The sequence below is a fragment of the Callorhinus ursinus genome, unplaced genomic scaffold, assembly GCF_003265705.2.
Source record: "Callorhinus ursinus isolate GAN/ISIS: 27379988/994484 unplaced genomic scaffold, GSC_fseal_2.0 scaffold21, whole genome shotgun sequence".
NCBI classification, from domain to species: Eukaryota; Metazoa; Chordata; class Mammalia; order Carnivora; family Otariidae; genus Callorhinus; species Callorhinus ursinus.
This window is the reverse complement of record NW_027397083.1, coordinates 4,813,608-4,832,603: the sequence shown is the minus strand read 5'-3', so window position 1 is coordinate 4,832,603 and position 18,996 is coordinate 4,813,608. Positions and strand designations below refer to the sequence as shown.

Sequence of the window (18,996 nt, the reverse complement as noted above, 5' to 3'; positions counted from 1 at the left end):
GTTCACACTCTACCTTGCCACTTATGATACGCAGATGTCAGTCACCCTTTCCTCATGCAATATGCGCCACAGAACCAAAACTCTGTAGGGAAAAATACCCATCTCAGGAAACCTGGAAAGACTGCAAGAGTTAAAATATTGCCTCATGAGGAAGACAAAGCAAGCTTGGTCACAGGTTAGATTTTACAAAGGAAAAATATTTAACAGGGCACTTCCGTTGCACAATGAGTAGAACTAACGTTCCTAGGCACCTCTTCGTGGTCCATTCTCATCTCCATGACGTCATTGTATGTATCAAGCTCAACGTCCTGCCAATCAGACCCACTCTTTATAGAGTAGGATGATGACGGGAAATAGCATTTGGAGTAGAAATAAACAGCAGATAATAATCCGTAATTGTTTTTAATCATGGGGATGAGTCACCCTCAATTTATTTCCAAATTTCTTCTGTCATCAGCTGTTCATTTCTTTACTTTGAAAATCACCAGATTAACACTGCCAAAGGCAGGTAGGAAATGATCCAAGAGGACAATTCTGAAGTATCACATGGTGAGTTGATGAGAAACTGGGAACAAGACAATCCTCAGGAAAGTCTCTTTTTGTCCCAGCTAAGGAACCAAAGTGTGAACCTAATTCACACTTTCATTATTCCAATCAGTTTATTTTTATATCAGTATAATTTTAGAATAGACTTGGTGGGGGATTATTTATTTCCTGGGAAATTCTGTCCATCACTTTGCACACAAGATATCCAAGTAGGTCTAACACCAAAATTCATTTCACACCATGAAATTATGTTTTTACCTCTTTTTTACTGCTTTCACAATGCCTTCTTTATTCCCTAAATCTTCCTCTACTCAAGGAATTTCAAAGGAGAATGGCCAAACAGACATTTGAACATCATGAGCATAAGAAATGTGATCTATTCAGATGTGAGCTGTCAAAACCTGGGTGAATCTCCTCTGTCCATCAATCTATCGGGGTCTTTAGATCTGTAAAGTGTAAGCTTGCTATTTTATCTGTATTTGACTTGTCTTCTTTAAGCTGTTTGGGTTTTTAACCCATTTAGCCTCTAACTCCTACTCTGGGTTGGAAAGAGGAGATTGGAGTCCAGATGTTCTCCCTAGAAACCAGGTCCAAGTCACAGTCCAACTATAGCAGAAAGACGAAAGATGGATTCTTCGGGCTGTCCCTAACACCCTCTTAAAAAACACAAAGCTGCAAACTCAGATTAGTAGCCACTTACTTTTGTCAAAGACCACTCCCCAACTTAAATTTGCTCTTTACACTCACCTCGGATGATGCCTATATAGGCAGCAAAGTAGAAAAGCTAAAATCCCATCCAATAATTCAGGACAAATGAATATTGTTTTCATTTGAAATCTCTAGATAATTAAATAAAAAACATTCTGGCTGAGTGCCATTTTCCCCTTTGCTTTGATTTTATAGGCACAATCATAAATGTCTGCTACTCGTGAGTTTTCAAATGAGTGGTGCTCAGCCTGGCGTTCAGTGGATAGCAGGGAACTATTGGCTTGGTTTTGGGTTAGCTAATATATTTGCAAATGAATCAAGATATTCTGGCATAGCCACAACCCTTCTAAACCACACAGACTAAATGTCAATTTGTGACAAGTGTCCACATATTCAGTCATGCTAGATGATGGAACTATGTAGGGGGTGGTGAGGCGGAAAGTTTGTCACAACTCCTTCTGGAAAGTTTCCCCTCCCCTCCACCTTTCACATTAGCTAAAATGAGTGAGCATCAGCTCCTGACGGATTCGGTCAGCCTCCAGGTCCAAGGACTCCATGTTCTCATAGTCTTCTTCAGGAGGCTGTTCCATGGGTCCTGTCATTGGAGAGGACCAAACATCCATCCCATGCTCCAGGGAGATGTTGTGGAGGACACAACAAGCCAAGATAATGTGGCTGGACTTCTCTGGTGAGTATTGTAGTGCTCCCTTGGATCCATCCAGGCAGCGGAATCGGGAGCAGAGGGTTCGGAAAGTTTTCTCAATCACACTGTGAGTTGCAGAATGGGCCATGTTATAGCGATATTCGGCTGGAGTTTCAGGAATGTGAAGGGGGGTCATGAGCCAAGCACGCAGAAGGAAGGAACTGTCACCTGTGGGGAAGGTCCAAAGAAATCATAAATCATTCTAATTGGAATACAAACAGAAAGGAAAATCTAGGAACATATACAGAGAATGGATAAGAAAATGCAGACTCTGGAGCCACTGTGCCCCAGAAAAACTAAGAGGGAAATGTGGTAAAAAGGAGGCATGCCAGGATCATGAGAAGGAAGACATAGGTGTTGGCTGGAAATATCCTTGTTAAAAACAACAGAGAAAAAGGCTGATAGCTTAAAAAAGGAAAAAAAAAAAAGCCAAGTGTGAAAAAATGTGGGAAGAAGGTGAAGGCACTGAAGGAAATAAAATTCCAGATTTTCTGAACTCAGAGATATTGTTCTTTAATAAAAGGTTAGTAAAAACTATCCTATAGCAAGCCAATCTTCAAAATCTCCAAAGAGAAAAAGTACAAGGGAGAAAAAAGAGAATTCTGTGCCAGGAGAGCTCAAAATACTTGTGAGGAAAATTTCTAACTTTACCATTAAAGTGTCAGGTCTGAAAGCACTACCTAGGGATTTCAGAGTATTTCATAGAAAACAATCATTCATTCTCTCAGTGCTAAGAACAGTAAGATGAAAGTCCCAGTGCCTGTGGCAGGGATCAGAACTCAGGTGTTCCTAGATATTACATTCACTAGAACCATGCCTTTGTAACAGAGGGACTGGTAGAATTTCACATTAACAAGGAGAACATAAATACAATGATACAAAGAGTAATAGTGATAAGGAAATCAAATCAAAAGTCAATTAAAATAATAAACATGAGGCATTTTCCTAAAGTGACTTCCTTGTCAAATGATCTCAGGCAGTGCTAAGAACAAAATAAAACTCAAGACTGGGATGCAAAGTCCTGTTACAACAAACAGTACAATGTTTCTGTGATGCTTAATTGTCCTGACTCACTACAGCTGGCAGACGAAATGTCTCACACAGAGACACAACCCCTTAGAAATCTGAGACAAATAGGCTCTGGGAGTACCAACTTGCACAATAGCTGTGTTCCTGACCCACTATCAGTTTTGGTAAATAGTTATGGACTGTTCAGAGAGTCTAGGCCCTGTTCCAAAATATACAGGACTCCTTTCTTTCAGGAGCTTACGTTTTTAAGAACTGGATCAACTTTATTTAAGAAAAATTTTTTATGTTTTTACTTATACGTAATTGACATATAAGTGTATTAATTGTACGTACTGGAATGGTGTTAAATATTTAAGAAGTCTCATAATATTTTCAAATTTTACATTTAGTTGACTTTTTCCCAAGTACGAACTATTTTAGTTGAACTCACACCTACTAAATACTGAATTTAAGAAACTGATGCTGTAGGGGCGCCTGGGTGGCTCAGTCGGTTAAGTGACTGCCTTCAGCTCAGGTCATGATCCTGGAGTCCCGGGATTGAGTCCCGGGATTGAGTCCCACATTGGCTCCCTGCTTAGCGGGGAGTCTGCTTCACCCTCTGACCCTTCCCCCTCTCATGTGCTCTCTCTCTCATTCTCACTCTCTCAAATAAATAAAATCTTTAAAAAAAAAAGAAACTGATGCTGTAAATAATAATGACAATAGTATCAATGACTCATTGAATACCTACTATGTAGCAGGCACTGTGCTAGGCACTTTGAAAGTATTATCTCTTGCACACCTGGGTGGATCAGTTGTTAAGCCTCTGCCTTCAGCTCAGGTCACGGTCCCAGGGTCCTAGAATCGAGCCCTGCATCTGGCTCCCTGCTCCGTGGGAAACCTGCTTCTCCCTCTCCCAATCCCCCTGCTTGTGTTCCCTCTCTCGCTGTCTTTCTCTGTCAAATAAATAAAATCTTTAAAAAAAAAAGCCTTATCTCTTATTATCCAATCCCGACCCTGCCAGGTAGGAAATTATCGAACTCATTTTACCAATGAGAAGATCAAAATATCAGTCAGCCATCCTGTGATATGCCAGGCAAAGGAGAAGGAGCTAGTCACTAAATGCTAATGTCAGACTCAGAGTCACAAAAACAATGGTCTGATGCTGTAAGAGAGTAAGATAAACATCTACAGTGAATGCCAAAGCACAGAGATACTAAATGGTATTCGTTAAACATTTCTCTAAGAAACAGTATGAGCCTTAAATGGGGAGACATAAAGGATAAGCTAGTTAATACAGACATTTATAACATGCCCCATGGTCATTACCTGATTATAATTCAAGCACCACTGGAAAACAGACACTCAGGAGGGGATTAGGATTAGCATTGCTAAACAGATTACAATTGCTTACATGATCAGTCATCCACAAGACATTCTGGCAGATCTTACCCAAAGCTGCTTAGCAAGACTAGGCCAAGAGCTGAAGAAATAAGAACTCAGATTGAATTCTTTGTAGGAGCAGGTACATTTAGATAACAGGAATAAGGTAACGCAATTCTGAAGGGACAGATGAAAATGAAGAGCAGGGATGACACCATGGTAAAAATATGCTAAAAAAATTCAGAGGCTCCCACATATCCCTCCTTTGATGGAAACACTATTCTGGGGTGCCTGGGTGGCTCAGTTGGTTAAGCGACTGCCTTCGGCTCAGGTCATGATCCTGGAGTCCTGGGATCGAGTCCCACATTAGGCTCCCGGCTCAGCGGGGACCCTGCTTCTCCCCCTGGCCCTCTCCCCTCTCATGCTGTTTCTCTCTCTCTCTCTCTCTCTCAAATAAATAAATAAAATCTTTAAAAAAAAAAAAGGAAACACTATTCTGAATTTTATGTTTGTCATTTTTCTGCATTTGTTTATATTGTATCTAAGCAATATAATATTGTTCTTGGTTTTAAATTTTATCAAAATGATTTCATACTAAAAACAAAACAAAAACAAAAAATGAAGGGAATCATAGTCAATTCTACATTTGGCAAATTTAAAACTATTCCACAAATCTGATGGTGTTAAGCTATGATCAGCCATCTTTTTTACCATCTTGTCATCCTCATAATACTGCCAATCTTCCCCAAAATTATTACTCCATTTCCAACAAATCCTTTAGATACCAGTGTTTTTCAAACTTACCTATTTGTATGAATCACTTGAGGCACCTGTTAAAAATGAATGTCTAGATTCTTTCCTTGAAGATTCTCATTCCCAAAGTTTGAAATGGGGCCCAGTGATGTATATTTTTAATAAATTCCCCAGATGGTTCTCTTGATCTGGAAAATTTGTGAAACACTATACTAGTTCAGGGGTCTTCAAACTAATTTTCCTGTTAGAGGTAATGGAGGCTTTACAAGGGTTATATGCTAGAACTCCTAATAGTACTAAGGGAATCAATTTCCACCTAGGTATACTTTTCCCATCCCTAGTGCCTAGCATGTGCCTGATACCAAAATTGGTCTTAATAAAGATTTGTTAAATGTTGTTACCATATCCATCTCTCCCACTTCCACTCTTCCTGTAAAGAGGGTAATCAGGAGGGCGCCTGGGTGGCTCAGTTGGTTAAGCGACTGCCTTCGGCTCAGGTCATGATCCTGGAGTCCCAGGATCGAGTCCCGCATCAGGCTCCCTGCTCGGCAAGGAGCCTGCTTCTCCCTCTGACCCTCCCCCCTCTCATGTACTCTCTCTCTCTCTCATTCTCGCTCTCTGAAATAAATAAATCTTAAAAAAAAAAGAGGGTAATCAGGAAAGTATATAAAAACTTATCAGAGGGGCGCCTGGGTGGGCTCAGTCATTAAGCATCTGCCTTCGGCTCAGGTCATGATCCCAGGGTTCTGGGATCAAGCCCCGCATCAGGCTCCCTGCTTCGCGGGAAGCCTGCTTCTCCCTCTCCCACTCCCCCTGCTGTGTTCCCTCTCTCGCTGTGTCTCTCTCTGTCAAATAAATAAATAAAATCTTAAAAAAAAAATTATCAGAGTTGAGGTGTCTGGCTGGCTCAGTCAGTACAGGATGTGACTCTTGATCTTGTCATGAGTTCAAGCTCCACATAGGGCATAGACTCTACCTAAAAAAAAAAATTTGTCAGTTTTCCCTTATTTCCAACTATGTCCTGTAAATACCTCAAAAAAACCAAAGCCATATTTCCTACTGAATCCGGGGTCCCAAGGTGTGAAGGAAAAGAGAGTAAGTAATTCCTATATGACCTTGAAGTCCTTAACAGAGGGACTATTTGCCAAATAGAGTTAATTCTTCATGTGCCCTAGTTTTAAAAGTTAACCAGAGGGGCTCCTGGGTGGCTCAGTTGGTTAAGCATCTGCCTTTGGCTTAGGTCATAATCCCAGGGTCCTGGGATCGAGCCCTGCATCAGGCTCTCTGGTTGGTGGGGAGCCTGCTTCCCCTTCTCCCTCTGCCTGCCGCTCTGCCTACCTGTGCACTCAATGGCAAACAAATAAAAAAATAATCTTTAAAAAAATTAATAAAAGTTAACCACAAGTGACTTAGATATTCTGTGCCTTAATTTCTCCTCCATAAAAATGTTGATATTAGTATTTAACTTTTTAAGAGTTTTTATAACAATTAAGTGAGATAATCCAATGCAAACTGCTTACAAAATTGCCTGACAAGTTCTAAGTGCTCAGCGTACTTTGGCTGGCTTTACAGTAAGGTACCAAAGTCATTTCATAAGAAACGACTTGGTGGCTCAGTTGATTAAGTGTCTGACTCGGTTTCTGCTACGGTCATGATGGGTGGGTGGGGCCTGGGATGGAGCCCTGCTCAGCAGGGAGTCTGCTTCTCCCTCTCCCTCTGCTCCTCCCTGTGCTCTTGCTTGTGCTCTCTCTTTCTCCTTGAGCACTCTCTCTCTCTCAAATAAATAAATAAAAAATCTTAAAAAAAATGAAATTTGAAATTCAAAAAAGGCACAAGGTAGGATTTTTTAAAAAAAGATTTTATTTATTTGACAGAGACACAGCGAGAGAGGGAACACAAGCAGGGAAGGAGGAGAGGGAGAAGCAGGCTTCCCGCGGAGCAGGGAGTCTGATGTGGGGCTTGATCCCAGGACCCTAAGATCATGACCTGAGCCGAAGGCACATGCTTAACAACTGAGCCACTCAGCACCCCTGGATTTTTTTTTTTTTTTAAGATCCTGGAATTGGGACCCGAGCTAAAGGCAGACACCTAACTGACTGAGCTACCCAGGAGCTCCCGCACAAGGTAGGATTAAGAAAAAAGTCCAGTAGGATAAAGAGAAGGGGGTACACTGATGACAGAATGTAGAAGCAACAATTCAAGAAAATCACTGAGTAACAAGACATCACACGCAGTACCCCGGCAGCTCTAAACCAATCACTGTGACAGCAGTCTCTCCCTAGTTGGAACAGGGGAGAAATAAAGAATATTAAAGAGAAATAATTCCTGAGTATCTATTGCATGTTAAATAGTTATGAGCACACGCAGTGCAGATATGATCAGTGGTTTTGAAAGAGAGGTCTTCCAATCCTTCATGTTTCTTTTCATCTTTCACATAATATATTGTATAGAAGATAACCTTTGTTCTGTTGCTTACATAACATTGTCTGCTTTAAACACACACACACACACAGAACTAAGCTGCCAGGCTCAAGGATATTATCACTGTTACCCAACTATATTTCTCCCAACTATGCTGTCACCCCAGTTTGCACTGCTCAATTTTGAATGGATTCTTGTCCTACTTACATCACTAAGTCAGGCTTCCCAATGGCACTTGGGTAGATATGTGAAGTGAGCTCCCACAAGAACTGTGGAAATGCACTGTCTGCTATCATTCTTTTTTTTTTTTAAGATTTTATTAGAGAGAGAGAGAGAAGCAGAGGGAGAAGCAGGCTCCCAAGGAGCAGGGATCCGGACGCAGGACTCGAACCCAGGACCCTGGATCATGACCTGAGCCAAAAGCAGACGCTTAACATCTGAGTCACCCAGGCATCCTCTTTTTTTTTTTAAAGATTTTATTTATTTGAGAGAGAGCAAGTTAGAGACAGAGAGAGCACAAGTGGTGGGGGGGCGGGGGGGAGAGGGAGAAGCAGACTCCCTGCTGAGTAGGGAGTCCGACTCGATTTAGGGCTCAATCCCAGGACCCCAGGATCATGACCTGAGCCCAAGGCAGACGCTTAACCAACCGAGCTACCCAGGCGCCCCTGCTATCATTTTCATATAGGTATCATAGTGACAATAAGCAATGACAAAAATCTTGTATTTGTACAATACTTTATAGTGAACTCTCATATACATCACCTAATCCTAACAACAGGTATTACTGCTGTTGGCATTATTTTTAACATTTTACACATGATAAAAATTAAGGCTCAGTTGTATGGATGCATTATATTTAACCAGATCTGTCCTGATGAAGAATTTCAGCTGCATTTAAGGGGAATGTTTTTGTAGGGTTGTTGTTGCTTTTGTTTCCAACTACAAAACACTGCTGCAGCATAATTTTATTTCATATCACCAATGTTCAGATTTATGAACATAGGCCTCAAGATAAATCCTTTGAAGTGAGGCTCTGGATCAAATACTATGTTTTTAAACTTTAATAAAATGTCTTCTAAGTGTTCATTTTTTTTTTTTTTAATTAAGGCTCAGAGAGTTCTCTCCTGAGGTCTCATTAAAACAAGAACAGGACTGAGACTCAGGTCTATAGATTCTCAAGTTTCATTCTGTTCTGCTACATCATTTTTCTATGGCTACAAAATGAAGCATGTGCACCTGCAAACTTACCAAGCAGCCAGCTATCTTTGTGCATTCCAGCTTCAAAATGACTATTGAGGGAAGACTGCTGCAGCACGGCATAGTCCTGTAGGCTGCCTGGCCAGTTGGTCTCCACAGTCATCAGCGCCCCTCTGATGTCACACACCATCAGGCAGTTTAAAGAATGCAGGCCTTTGCGGTTCACATAGGAGAGGTCTTCAGCATTTGGTGCCTTGATTGCCACATGGATACAGTCAACCACCCCTATCACCCCTGGCATCCCTGCCAACCCATAGAATTCATCCTTTAAAGCCTGCACGGAGGCTTCATCAGCTGGAAAGCGAATGAACTGTGTGGCTCTTTCCACAAGTGCTTCAGTGACATTGGCAACACAGCGACTCATAGATGCCTGACTGATTCCAATAGCATCTCCCATCCGAGTCTGGAAGGAACCTGAAGTATAGAAGCCCAGTGCTGCAAGGATCTGTGTCTCTGGGCTAATAGCTCTGGATCTCTGAGTAGGTCTAGAAAGACTCGCCCCCAAGAGCTCCACCAAGTAATAAATGAACTGTCGAGGAAACCCATACATGGACATCAAGTATTCATCAGTCACATCATCCAGCTTAAAGCGGTCCAATGTCCGGTGACCTCGGCCATAGAGTAAGAGATCACAGTCAAGCACTGTTATTGGTATAGCCATGGTACATGTAAATGTGATCTCTCCTTCCCTCTGCTACTTTTCCTGAATTCCTCCCAGTGAAGATGTTGGTGCAAGAACGTATTTAAGGAAGTGTCAGAATTCAGCAGCTAACCATCAGTTAAATGGCTCTGGCATTTATAATCTTCTCTCTGTAAAGGTTAAAAGAAAAAAGCATTAGAAACAGACCAAAGACTTTAAAGTGATCCAAAGGGTACAACTCCTTTTCTCAAACTTCCAATCTGTCCAAGCAAAAGGTGCTATACCTGTAACTCTGGGTTTTTCTCCACTAACTCATGGCTGCACATAGGCTTGCTGTGGTTTGAAAGATAATGGGAGCTGTTTTGTATGTAGCAGAGCAGCTCCCGCCACACTAGTTTGTATAAAGAATGGAAGGAAGGAAGGAAGGAAGGAAGGAAGGAAGGAAGGAAGGAAGGAAGGAAGGAAGGAAGGAAGGAAGGAAAAGAAAATGGGAGATGATTTTTGCGGCTCACTTAATGTTTGGCATTTGAACCGAGGAAGAGCAAAAGATTAATGGAGGAGGGGCACCTGACTGGCTTAGTCCCTAGAGGGAGGGTCTCTTGATCTCCGGGTTTTAAGTTCCAGCCCCATGTTGGATGTAGGGATACTTAAAAATAAAATCTTTTAAAAAAAAAGATTAATGGAGGCGATAGCGTAATTATCCATAAGGCAAAAGAGGCCTGCTCCTAACTACACAGGCCACGAAATGGCTAACATGTCTTAACTACTCAGGTGAGGGATTAGTCACGCCGGGTTTCATTACCCCAGCCTTCTGGCTCCACCTGGTAAGTATGAGAGGGACGTGAGGGGTGCTCAAACCAGTCTAGCAAGAGAGATGGAGGCAAAAAACTGCCCGCAACCCAGCCTGGTAGACACAGATCGTGTGCTCTAACAACCGGCTATCCCTTCTCCCCACGAAATCCAAATCGTGAGGCTGAGGGCCAGGAAGCAAGAAAGCCCAAACAGGTTAGAAGAAAGGCGCAAAAGAGACTGGGTGAGCCAGAGCTGGGATGCGACTCCGTCACTTTTAAAAGGTGCCTTAGAAATGATACTTAGAAATCTGATTGCGCCGGCCACTCAAAGTCAGCCAAGGACCGTCACCCACCTCTCCGCGGCTGCCGCGTTACCAGCAGCACTCCCCACCCACCCAGCCGAGTCCGGCCCTCCACTGGAAGCCGCGACCGCGCAATAGCCGCCACGGCGCTCACCATAGGCACCGCCTCTTCGCGTCAGCGGCCTCTCCACGCCGCGTTCTCAACTGCCGCTTCCGCGGCGGCGTGCGGTTCGGCGGCGCACATTCCACACTTGGCCCAAACGTTCTCACCCTTTCAAAGACCCCCGTCTTTACGCCCTTCTTTCCTTCTGAGACACTTGGAAATATTGGTGAGAAAGATTTACATGGAAAGGAAATCAACTTTTATGGTAATTAAGAGGAAAGAGATGAAATAGGGCGTCCATACTGTAGCGAAAGTGCGGATGAGGTTAGGCAGCTGTATTTCCTCCATAGGCCTTTTCCTCCTCCCCCCTCCCGCCCCGCCTTCATCCGAGCAGATGAAAACAAACACTAACGATGGCGGCGCCGGGAGTCGACCAGCCGTTGGGCTTAAGGCAGGAGTGATCGCTTGAGCTGCGAGAGCAGTCTTGAAGAGCCGAGTCAACGTGAGTGCGACAACTTGCGCAGTCCTGGGAGTGAAACACCCGGGGCCCATGAGCCACGAGCCTCCTGAGGCGTGAGGCATCTATCTGCGACCCCTGCTGTCACTGCAGCTCCGGAGCGTAGAGTCCTCAGCCAGGAGGCGCAGCTGGCCGGCCCCAGGCCCCGGCCTCCGTAATGAGAGCCCCGAGCCACTCTCTGTGTCGCAGCTTCGCAGGTACTAACTTTAGTGGGGATACCCCCAGATCATTCAGCGCCCCCGGGTGGGAGGCAATGGATCTGCGGCCTATCGGGTACCTCCTTGTGAGTAGTCAGCCGAGTAGCCGCAGTACAGTCTCCAGAGCTTTCTTTGGGAAGTCGGATTGGTGTAGGCCCCGTTGGCCCTCGATGGCTCCTAGTCTTAACAGAAATCCACAAAGCTTTCGTCTCTACTTTCTCACCTCTTTGGGTTATTCATAAGGCTTTTTGGAGGTAATTTGTGGGACTCTAACTCCGGGGTTGGTACCAATATGAGTGAGGTAGATTTTCACTCAATCAAGATTTGTTGGAAAAACAAACAAACAAAAAAACTTGCTGAGTGCCAAATATGTACTCCGCGTGTAGGTGAGGGTGACTGTTGACTAGTGAAAAAAGGGACCCAAGTTCACGACTATCTTCTTACTGGCAGTAGAACGACCTGTGGAAACCGGCGATCCATTCTCATTTAATAAATCTCTGGGTAAGTGGCTAAACACCTTTTTGGGTTCATCACTAATCCATCACCGTTTTCACTTTCCAAGTCAGTTCTCAGTTTGCCTTGTCAATTGATCGTAGCATTTCACTTTTAGTATTTTCCCTTTAGAGAGAGAGAGAGAGCTGGATCATTATACTTAGTTTAAAACTCGTGTCCTAAGATGGTAGAATTTATTGAACACTTTTAGTAGGAGATGTGCAGTAATAAAACAGATCCTTTCTTTACACTAAATTAATTTCTAGGTTTTCTGGTGTTTTATTAATGTTGGTCCTTTTTATATGTGGCTGTTGTGGCCCCAGCTAAATTATATATAAATTTTGTTTTCAACTCCATTTTTCAGCTGAGCAGAAATAAATACTTGTGAAATGGAATCCTGAGTTAATATTTTTAATGCACAGTGGATGATAAATAAATGCTGAAGTAAGTGTCAAATGTATTGATCCGTATAATAAGATAAATGCAGTTAATGCACTGTTTTCAGATTGTACCCTTTTGGGTATAAAGTTAAGGCTGTGGCAACTTTTGAGATTCACATTTCATAAAAATTGCAAAACACTGGGTTTTCCATTGCACTTAACACTTAACAGTTCTTATTGTGTATTTGTATTTTTCCCTTGAGTGGTTATTAAAATTGAATTTAAAAATTGAATCAAAAACTGCAAATCTTGAGCCACTAAACATTCCATATTGTATTGTTTTATTTAAGGACTAAGAATCAGTTGGACACAGTGAAGTCCTACTATATATGCATAATGGAATTATACTGTATGGAGGTGGAGGCAAGAAATCTTTTCTATTGTCTCTCCTGCCCCCATCCACCCTAATTTAACTGTATTAACTTACATGACCTCCATGACTCAGAGCAGGGTGCCCATAGCCTAAATGCAAAAAGAAGATATTAACTTTTGAGCTTTCAGAGACCCAAGTTGTACTGTGTGAGTGATTTTTCAAAGATAATTTTGACTATTCAGGAAAAGTACCCACTTGATAAGGTGCATTCCCAATAGTCTGCATTTATATTTTGCTCAAGTGGGAGTGAAAGGTTTGTTTTGGAATCTTTATCTGGAGAGAAGTTATTTAATCTTAGCAATACCTAAAAACACCAGAAATTTCATTTTTAAAGATTTGTTTATTTATTTGAGAGAGAGAGAGCATGAGAGCGCATGCGCTCGCAGTGGGAAGGAGCAAAGGGAGAAGAAGAGTCCCAACTGACTAGGCGCAGAGTGCTGGGAGACTTGGGACTTGATCTCATAACCCTGAGATCAGACCTGAGCAGAAACCAAGGGTCCCGCACTTAACCGACTGTGCCATCCAGGTGCCCCTGAAACTTAAGTTTTAAATATTTCTTTTCCTTCTAAAAAATTTTTTACCTTATTATGGAAGAAATGAATAATTATATCCGTAACACTGGTTGGAGTGCTGCTTAGATTAGAAAATGAAGAGTACACCTAAAAAAATTCCTCGTTTTGACCCTTTATTATTCAACTTCGTTTTCATTTTTATTTTTTATTTTTTAATGGCTTATATGTTGACTTGAGAGTCTTCAAATACTTCATCTTCAAATACTTCACTAAAAGTTATTTTTTTTCCCTAAAAGTTAATTCTTGAATAAAGGTTACTTAGATTTTATATGTGGATGATTTGGAAGCCAATTTAGGGTGTTGAGCTGAGTAAGGAACAATTTTTTCATGCATGGGTTTAATAGAGGAGAGGGTGCATGGGTTACTGGTCCTTGCTTCCTCTCAAATTGTGAGACCAATAAAAACTGTAAGTAGTCCTTGATATGATAAGGGCGTACAGCCAGGAGGAATGCAAAGGAGGCTCTCTAGGTCTCTCTGCCCATGGACCATCAACAAACTTTTCTTACAGTTTAGGTTTTAAATCTTAAAAGGATTTTAAATCCTTCAGGAATGTAAAATCAGTTTTAAATCTTTTAAATAGGTTTTTAAATCCCGAAATAGTTGTTTTTAACTCTAAACTGTGGGCCAGTTTATTAGAGAAATCCTCTAAATGCCAGTGTAGGTGGCACAGGAAATTTGTTTTGCCCTCATGGTGTCCCCCATATGTTTTGGTTACAAGAGAAGGGAACCACTACTTAGAAAAACAACTCAGTTAACATGAACAGTTGACTGTTGGTCAGTAGTATCTTCTTAGTAAAATAAAGGTAAATAAAGAATTTATAGAAGTTCTAACTTAATACTGTTATTTTAGATAATGCTTTTTTCACTTTTGACTTTTGATTCATACAAATGTGAAGGAAATACAGAGTTAAAAATCCTTTTATATTCTCTCCAGTCTTAAGGTTTGTCTGTTCCCCGCCCCCTCCAATTCCTTCTGTATTGCCCACAACTATTAAGTCATTAGGAGAGAGATAATACTGAGAAATACTTACTGAGATTTAGATATCCTCTTTTAATTATAAGTTTAAGGGTGTTTTTACTCCTGAATCTATTTCTGTTGGAATTTTCAAGAGACCAGATATTTGGCCTTATTTATTCTTTGGAATAAATAGTTAATTAAGCAAGGCTTTATCTTTATTCCCACCTCCCGTTTTCTTTCGGTTTATTTTACTTATGGTTTCTTAAATTGAATACTTAAGTTTTTAAATTATAAAGTCATTTAAAGCTATACATTTTCTTCTGAATGCTCCTTTTGCTGTATCTCATTTTTTTTGTTGTCAGATATTCTCCATTTTGTTAAGTTCTAGGTAATTATAACTTTGGTTTTTATTTCAGTGTTTATTATAAAAAGCTTCTTAGTTTATACGTGGTTAACTCTTTGTTGTGTATTTCTAGTTTATTGGATTATGGGCAAAAGCATCTTGGAAATTTTTTTTAACAGTCAAGAGCATGATTAATTTATTACATTCCTTGAACCGGAAAGAATGTGAAAGGTTGAGTTAAATGACAAGACCTTTATTGAGGGTCTCATATATAGCAAGTACTCTTTACAGGAACTGTCTCATTTAATCCTCATCACAACTTTATGAGGTAGGTATTACTTACCGACATTTTATAAGAAAGGAATCTGAGGTATAGAAAGATTGAATGACTTGCCGTGTATACCATTACATATATAGAGATTTGGTTTTATTATTCAGATCTTCTGTATTTTTGTTTATATCTACTTGAGCTGTCAAAGAGGTATGTTGAATCTTCAGGTTATAGTTTTGGTTTGATCAAGGTCTCCTAGTATCTCTAGGAATTTTTGCTTTATGTATTTTATTGCTATATTACTTATATATATAAAGGTTTATGGCTATTATATTTTCTGAGAGTATTTTGTCATTACTCAGTATCCCTTTTAATCTCATTTCATAACTTTTGACTTAGAATCCTGCTATAAATAATTGCTACCTTTTTTTTTTTTAAGATTTTTATTTATTTATTTGACAGAGACACAGTGAGAGAGGGAACACAAGCAGGCTTCCCGAGGAGCAGGGAGCACGCTGCGGGGCTCGATCCCAGGACCTGGGATCATGACCCAAGGTGAAGGCAGACGCTTAACTACTGAGCCACCCAGGCACCCCAAAATATTGCTACTTCTGCTTTCTTTTTCTTTTCTTTCTTTCCTCTTCCTCCTTTTTTTTTTTAAGCTGAGTATTCTATGCTTATTTCTTTATTTTCAAACTTCTTTGTAACTCTTAGGTAGGAAGACTATTTCAGTTGTTTAAACCTTTCTGTTCTGCTCCTCATTTGTCTACAAAGAACTTTCTCAGTAGGAAAGAGGATCTCTACAATTTAATAATAACTCTAATGCCTAGAAAGTGGGGAAATTAATGTTTTGTCTGTTTGTACTTGAACTTGTACTTAACTATTTTTTCTCAAATGTTACTGATTTGCCATATTGAGCTTTTCATTCTGAATCTAAAACATTAAAAAACTCTGTGTTAAAAACTGGAAAGCAGGGACGCCTGGGTGGCTCAGTCAGTTCAGCAGCTGTCTTCAGCTCAGATCATGATCCCAGGGTACTGGGATTGAGCCTCATGTCGGGCTCCCTGCTCAGTGGGGAGTCTGCTTCTCCCTCTCCCTCCACACCCCCCAGCTTGTGTGTGCGCACATGCGTGCTCTATCTTAATAAATAAAATCTTAGAAAAAAACCCTGGAAAACATTATTTTTTTAGTAAACTTTAGTTAACTTTTCCCAGTTTTGTTTTGTTTTGTTTTTAGTAGACTTCATTCCCAGGGTGGAGCCCAATGAGGGGCTTGAACTCACAACCCTGAGATCAAGACCTGAGCCAAAATTAAGGGTCAGACACTTGACCGAGCCACCTGGGCACCCCTAAATTTTCCCAGTTTAAAGGACTAGAGATATTATATGGAGTCATTTTTATATAATCTCTTGCCAAATTATTCAGTTGTTTCTTTGAAATTATTTGCCTTTTTCTTCTTTGTTGTCTATGTCACCTTAAATCTAGGGTATCACCAACTCCCTGTCTGGATTGCTAAAGTAGCTTCCTAGCTGGTCTCTCTGCTTCTTGTCCCTTTACTTTACCCTCCCCTCTCTGTATTCAGATTAATGTCCCTAAATCTTAACCCAAAGAAGAATCTGCACTGACTCCCTACTAATCTTTTAGAGCCTCTTTTGCTCACTTTCATGACTGCCTAATAATCTGGCCAGACCATACTTACCCACTTTTTTTCTTTACCCCTTTACATGAAAATTCTCAGTTATGTATTTCCTAATTTTGCTCCTCCCCTATTCTTTTTCCTCTCCCTCTGAGACTCCACTTACACATATGTTAGACCTTTCCCTGTGTTCCCCCATGTCTCAGGTAAGCACATGTCTCATTTTGTACCTCTTGTCATGGTATGATTAAATACCTTAAATCATGCCCTTTAACTCTCAAAAGTATCCCGAGAGTACATGGTCACTTTGTGTCTTTCATACACTTTTCTTTATTTTCCGTCCTTTTGCCTTTCTGTACTTCATTCCTGATACTTTTTTTTTGGCCTGTATTCACGTTCACTATTTCTATCTTGTGCTGGTCTAATCTGATGTTAGACTCAACCATTGAGTTCTTAATTTAGTGTTTTGTTTTTTAGTTCTGGAATTTCTACTTGGTTCTTTTTGCAGTGTTTAGTCCTCTGTGAAAATCCTCAATTTTGTGCTTTGTTTAATTGAACATATTAAGCACAGTAATTTTTAAGAACATGTCTGATTATTAATATACTTTTCATGTCTGTTGTATATGTTAGATTTGGGTCATTTGGATTTTATCTTCATGAATGCCCAGTTTATTTTAATATGTGCCAGACAGTGTATATGAAAAATCATAGAGATAATTTGGAGGCTAGGGTGACATTATTTTCTTCCAGAGAGAAATTACATGTGTTTCTCTAGAGGCAAAGGACAGGCCTTATCCCACATTGTTGAAGATGAGTGATGTTTAAAATTTTTCATAATAAAAACTTTCAAAAAATTATTTTGAAATCATACAAATTACAACTACATTTAATTGTTTTCTGAGAGAAAAAGTATCCACTGTTTTTGTACATTAAAAAAATTAATACAGCAATAGCATATTTATCTGGGCTATTACGGATAAAAATGGAAAGGAAGAACAGAGATGGACTGTGAAGAACAAAGAAATACTTGGAGAAAAAGGAAAGGAAGAAAGACCTATATGTAGTATCTGTCATCTCTGTCCCTTTGTCCTCATTTTGTGTGCTAGTCTTAAAATTCAACCCATTACCTAATGTAAAATGGTATGGCTGCTTTGGAAGACAGTTTGGCAGTTTCTCAAAAAGTTAAATGTTGAATTACCATATGACCCAGTAATTCCCTTTGTAGGTGTATATAAAGAATTGAGAACATATGTTAACACAAAAACTTGTACGTGATGTTCTTAGCAGTATTATTTATAATGGCCAAAAAGCGGAGATAGCTCAAATGTTCGTCAACTGTTGAATCAGTAAACAAAATTTGGTGTAGCCATACAATGGAATATTATTCAGCCATAAAAGGGAATGAAATACTGACACCTTCTACAACATAGATTGAACCTTGAAAACCTTATGCTTAGTGAAAGAAATCACAAAAAGACCACATATTATATAATTTCCTTTATATGAAGTGTCCAGAATAAGCAAGTCCGTAGCTACAAAGCATATTAGTGGTGGCCAGGTACTAGAAGGAGGGAGAATTGGAGAGTGACTGATAACAGATGTGGAATTCCATTTTAGTGTAATGAAAATGCGATGGTTGTGCATCTTTGTGAATATACTAACAAGCGGGCGCCTGGGTGGCTCAGATGGTTAAGCGTCTACCTTCAGCTCAGGTCATGATCCCAGGGTCCTGGGATCGAGTCCCGCATCAGGCTCCCTGCTCCTTGGGAGCCTGCTTCTCCCTCTGCCTCTCTCTCTCTCTCTCTGTCTCTCATGAATAAATAAATAAAAAGCTTAAAAAAAAAGAATATATTAAAAAGCAAAAATCTGTACACTTTAAAATGGCGACTTTTATGATATGTGAATTACATCTCAGTTTTTAAGAAAAACTATATAAAATGATTTTTAAAAAATCCTAAATCACCCTGTCTTTCCAGTTCAAAAGCGCTAGGTCTTTGTCCCCTTCCTTCCAAGCTATTCTCCATTCCCAATCCTGTGCACTCTGTAGTTTTCAAAACTACTTTTCCTTGCTACCTTTTACTCAGATCTTTACAACTGTGATTCTTTCATGCCTACACTGACTCCTGATGATTTGGGCCTTAGCATTCTGTAGATCCCATAAACTTTCTCTTTTATATGTTTGCCATGTTCACAAGTAAACATTTTCTTTCAACTTGCCCATTCTTACCTCAGATGTGTAGTCTATCATATTGTCTTGTTCTTTTGCATTTTTTGATGTTTTATTTCTATGTGCAGTCTGTAAGTTTTTATTTTTTAATTTTTTTTTAAAGTTTGGTTAATTTTTTTAGTGATCTCTACCCCCAACGTGGAGTTTGAGCTCACAACCCCAAGATCAGGAGTTGCATGCTCTTCTGACTGAGCCAGCCAGGTGCCTTCAGTTTGTAAATTTTTAAATTATGAATTCATCTAGCTAAAAGTTGGGAGGAAGGGTTGAGTGTGGCCTGTCAGCAGGCTCTTGATAATCCAAGGTTGTTGAAACCTTCTCCCAACGCTGTTTCAGGCTTGCTTCTGCCTGTTTCTAGG

The 18,996-nt window shown here is 40.4% G+C and overlaps 2 protein-coding genes across 12 annotated transcripts in view; one reads left to right on the top strand and one right to left on the bottom strand.

Annotated features, from left to right (window-relative positions):
- Window positions 1–396: 396 nt before the first annotated feature.
- Window positions 397–10,869, bottom strand: HARBI1 (harbinger transposase derived 1). Of its 3 annotated transcripts, none has more exons than XM_025879069.2 (3): window positions 10,667–10,869; window positions 8,771–9,589; window positions 397–2,125 (listed from the first exon to the last, which is right to left on the bottom strand). In XM_025879069.2, exons 2-3 carry the CDS (start codon window positions 9,438–9,440, stop codon window positions 1,746–1,748), a joined length of 1,050 nt encoding a protein of 349 aa, XP_025734854.1. In that variant the 5' UTR covers window positions 9,441–9,589; window positions 10,667–10,869; the 3' UTR covers window positions 397–1,745. The 3 variants fall into 3 exon arrangements, with proteins under 3 accessions (XP_025734854.1, XP_025734853.1, XP_073760792.1); XM_025879068.2 differs by having other exon boundaries at window positions 10,564–10,679; XM_073904691.1 differs by lacking the exon at window positions 10,667–10,869 and adding an exon at window positions 9,704–10,522.
- A 139-nt stretch (window positions 10,870–11,008) lies between these two features.
- Window positions 11,009–18,996, top strand: part of ATG13 (autophagy related 13) — a 51,987-nt gene continuing 43,999 nt past the window's right edge. The window contains exons 1-2 of one of the 9 annotated variants that reach the window (XM_073904686.1): window positions 11,010–11,329; window positions 11,783–11,830. The gene's annotated coding sequence lies outside the window, so the exon portion shown is untranslated. Of the gene's footprint in view, window positions 11,330–11,715; window positions 11,831–18,996 lie in introns of all 9 variants that reach the window. The other 8 variants (XM_073904685.1, XM_025879061.2, XM_073904687.1 and 5 more) reach the window with 8 other exon arrangements.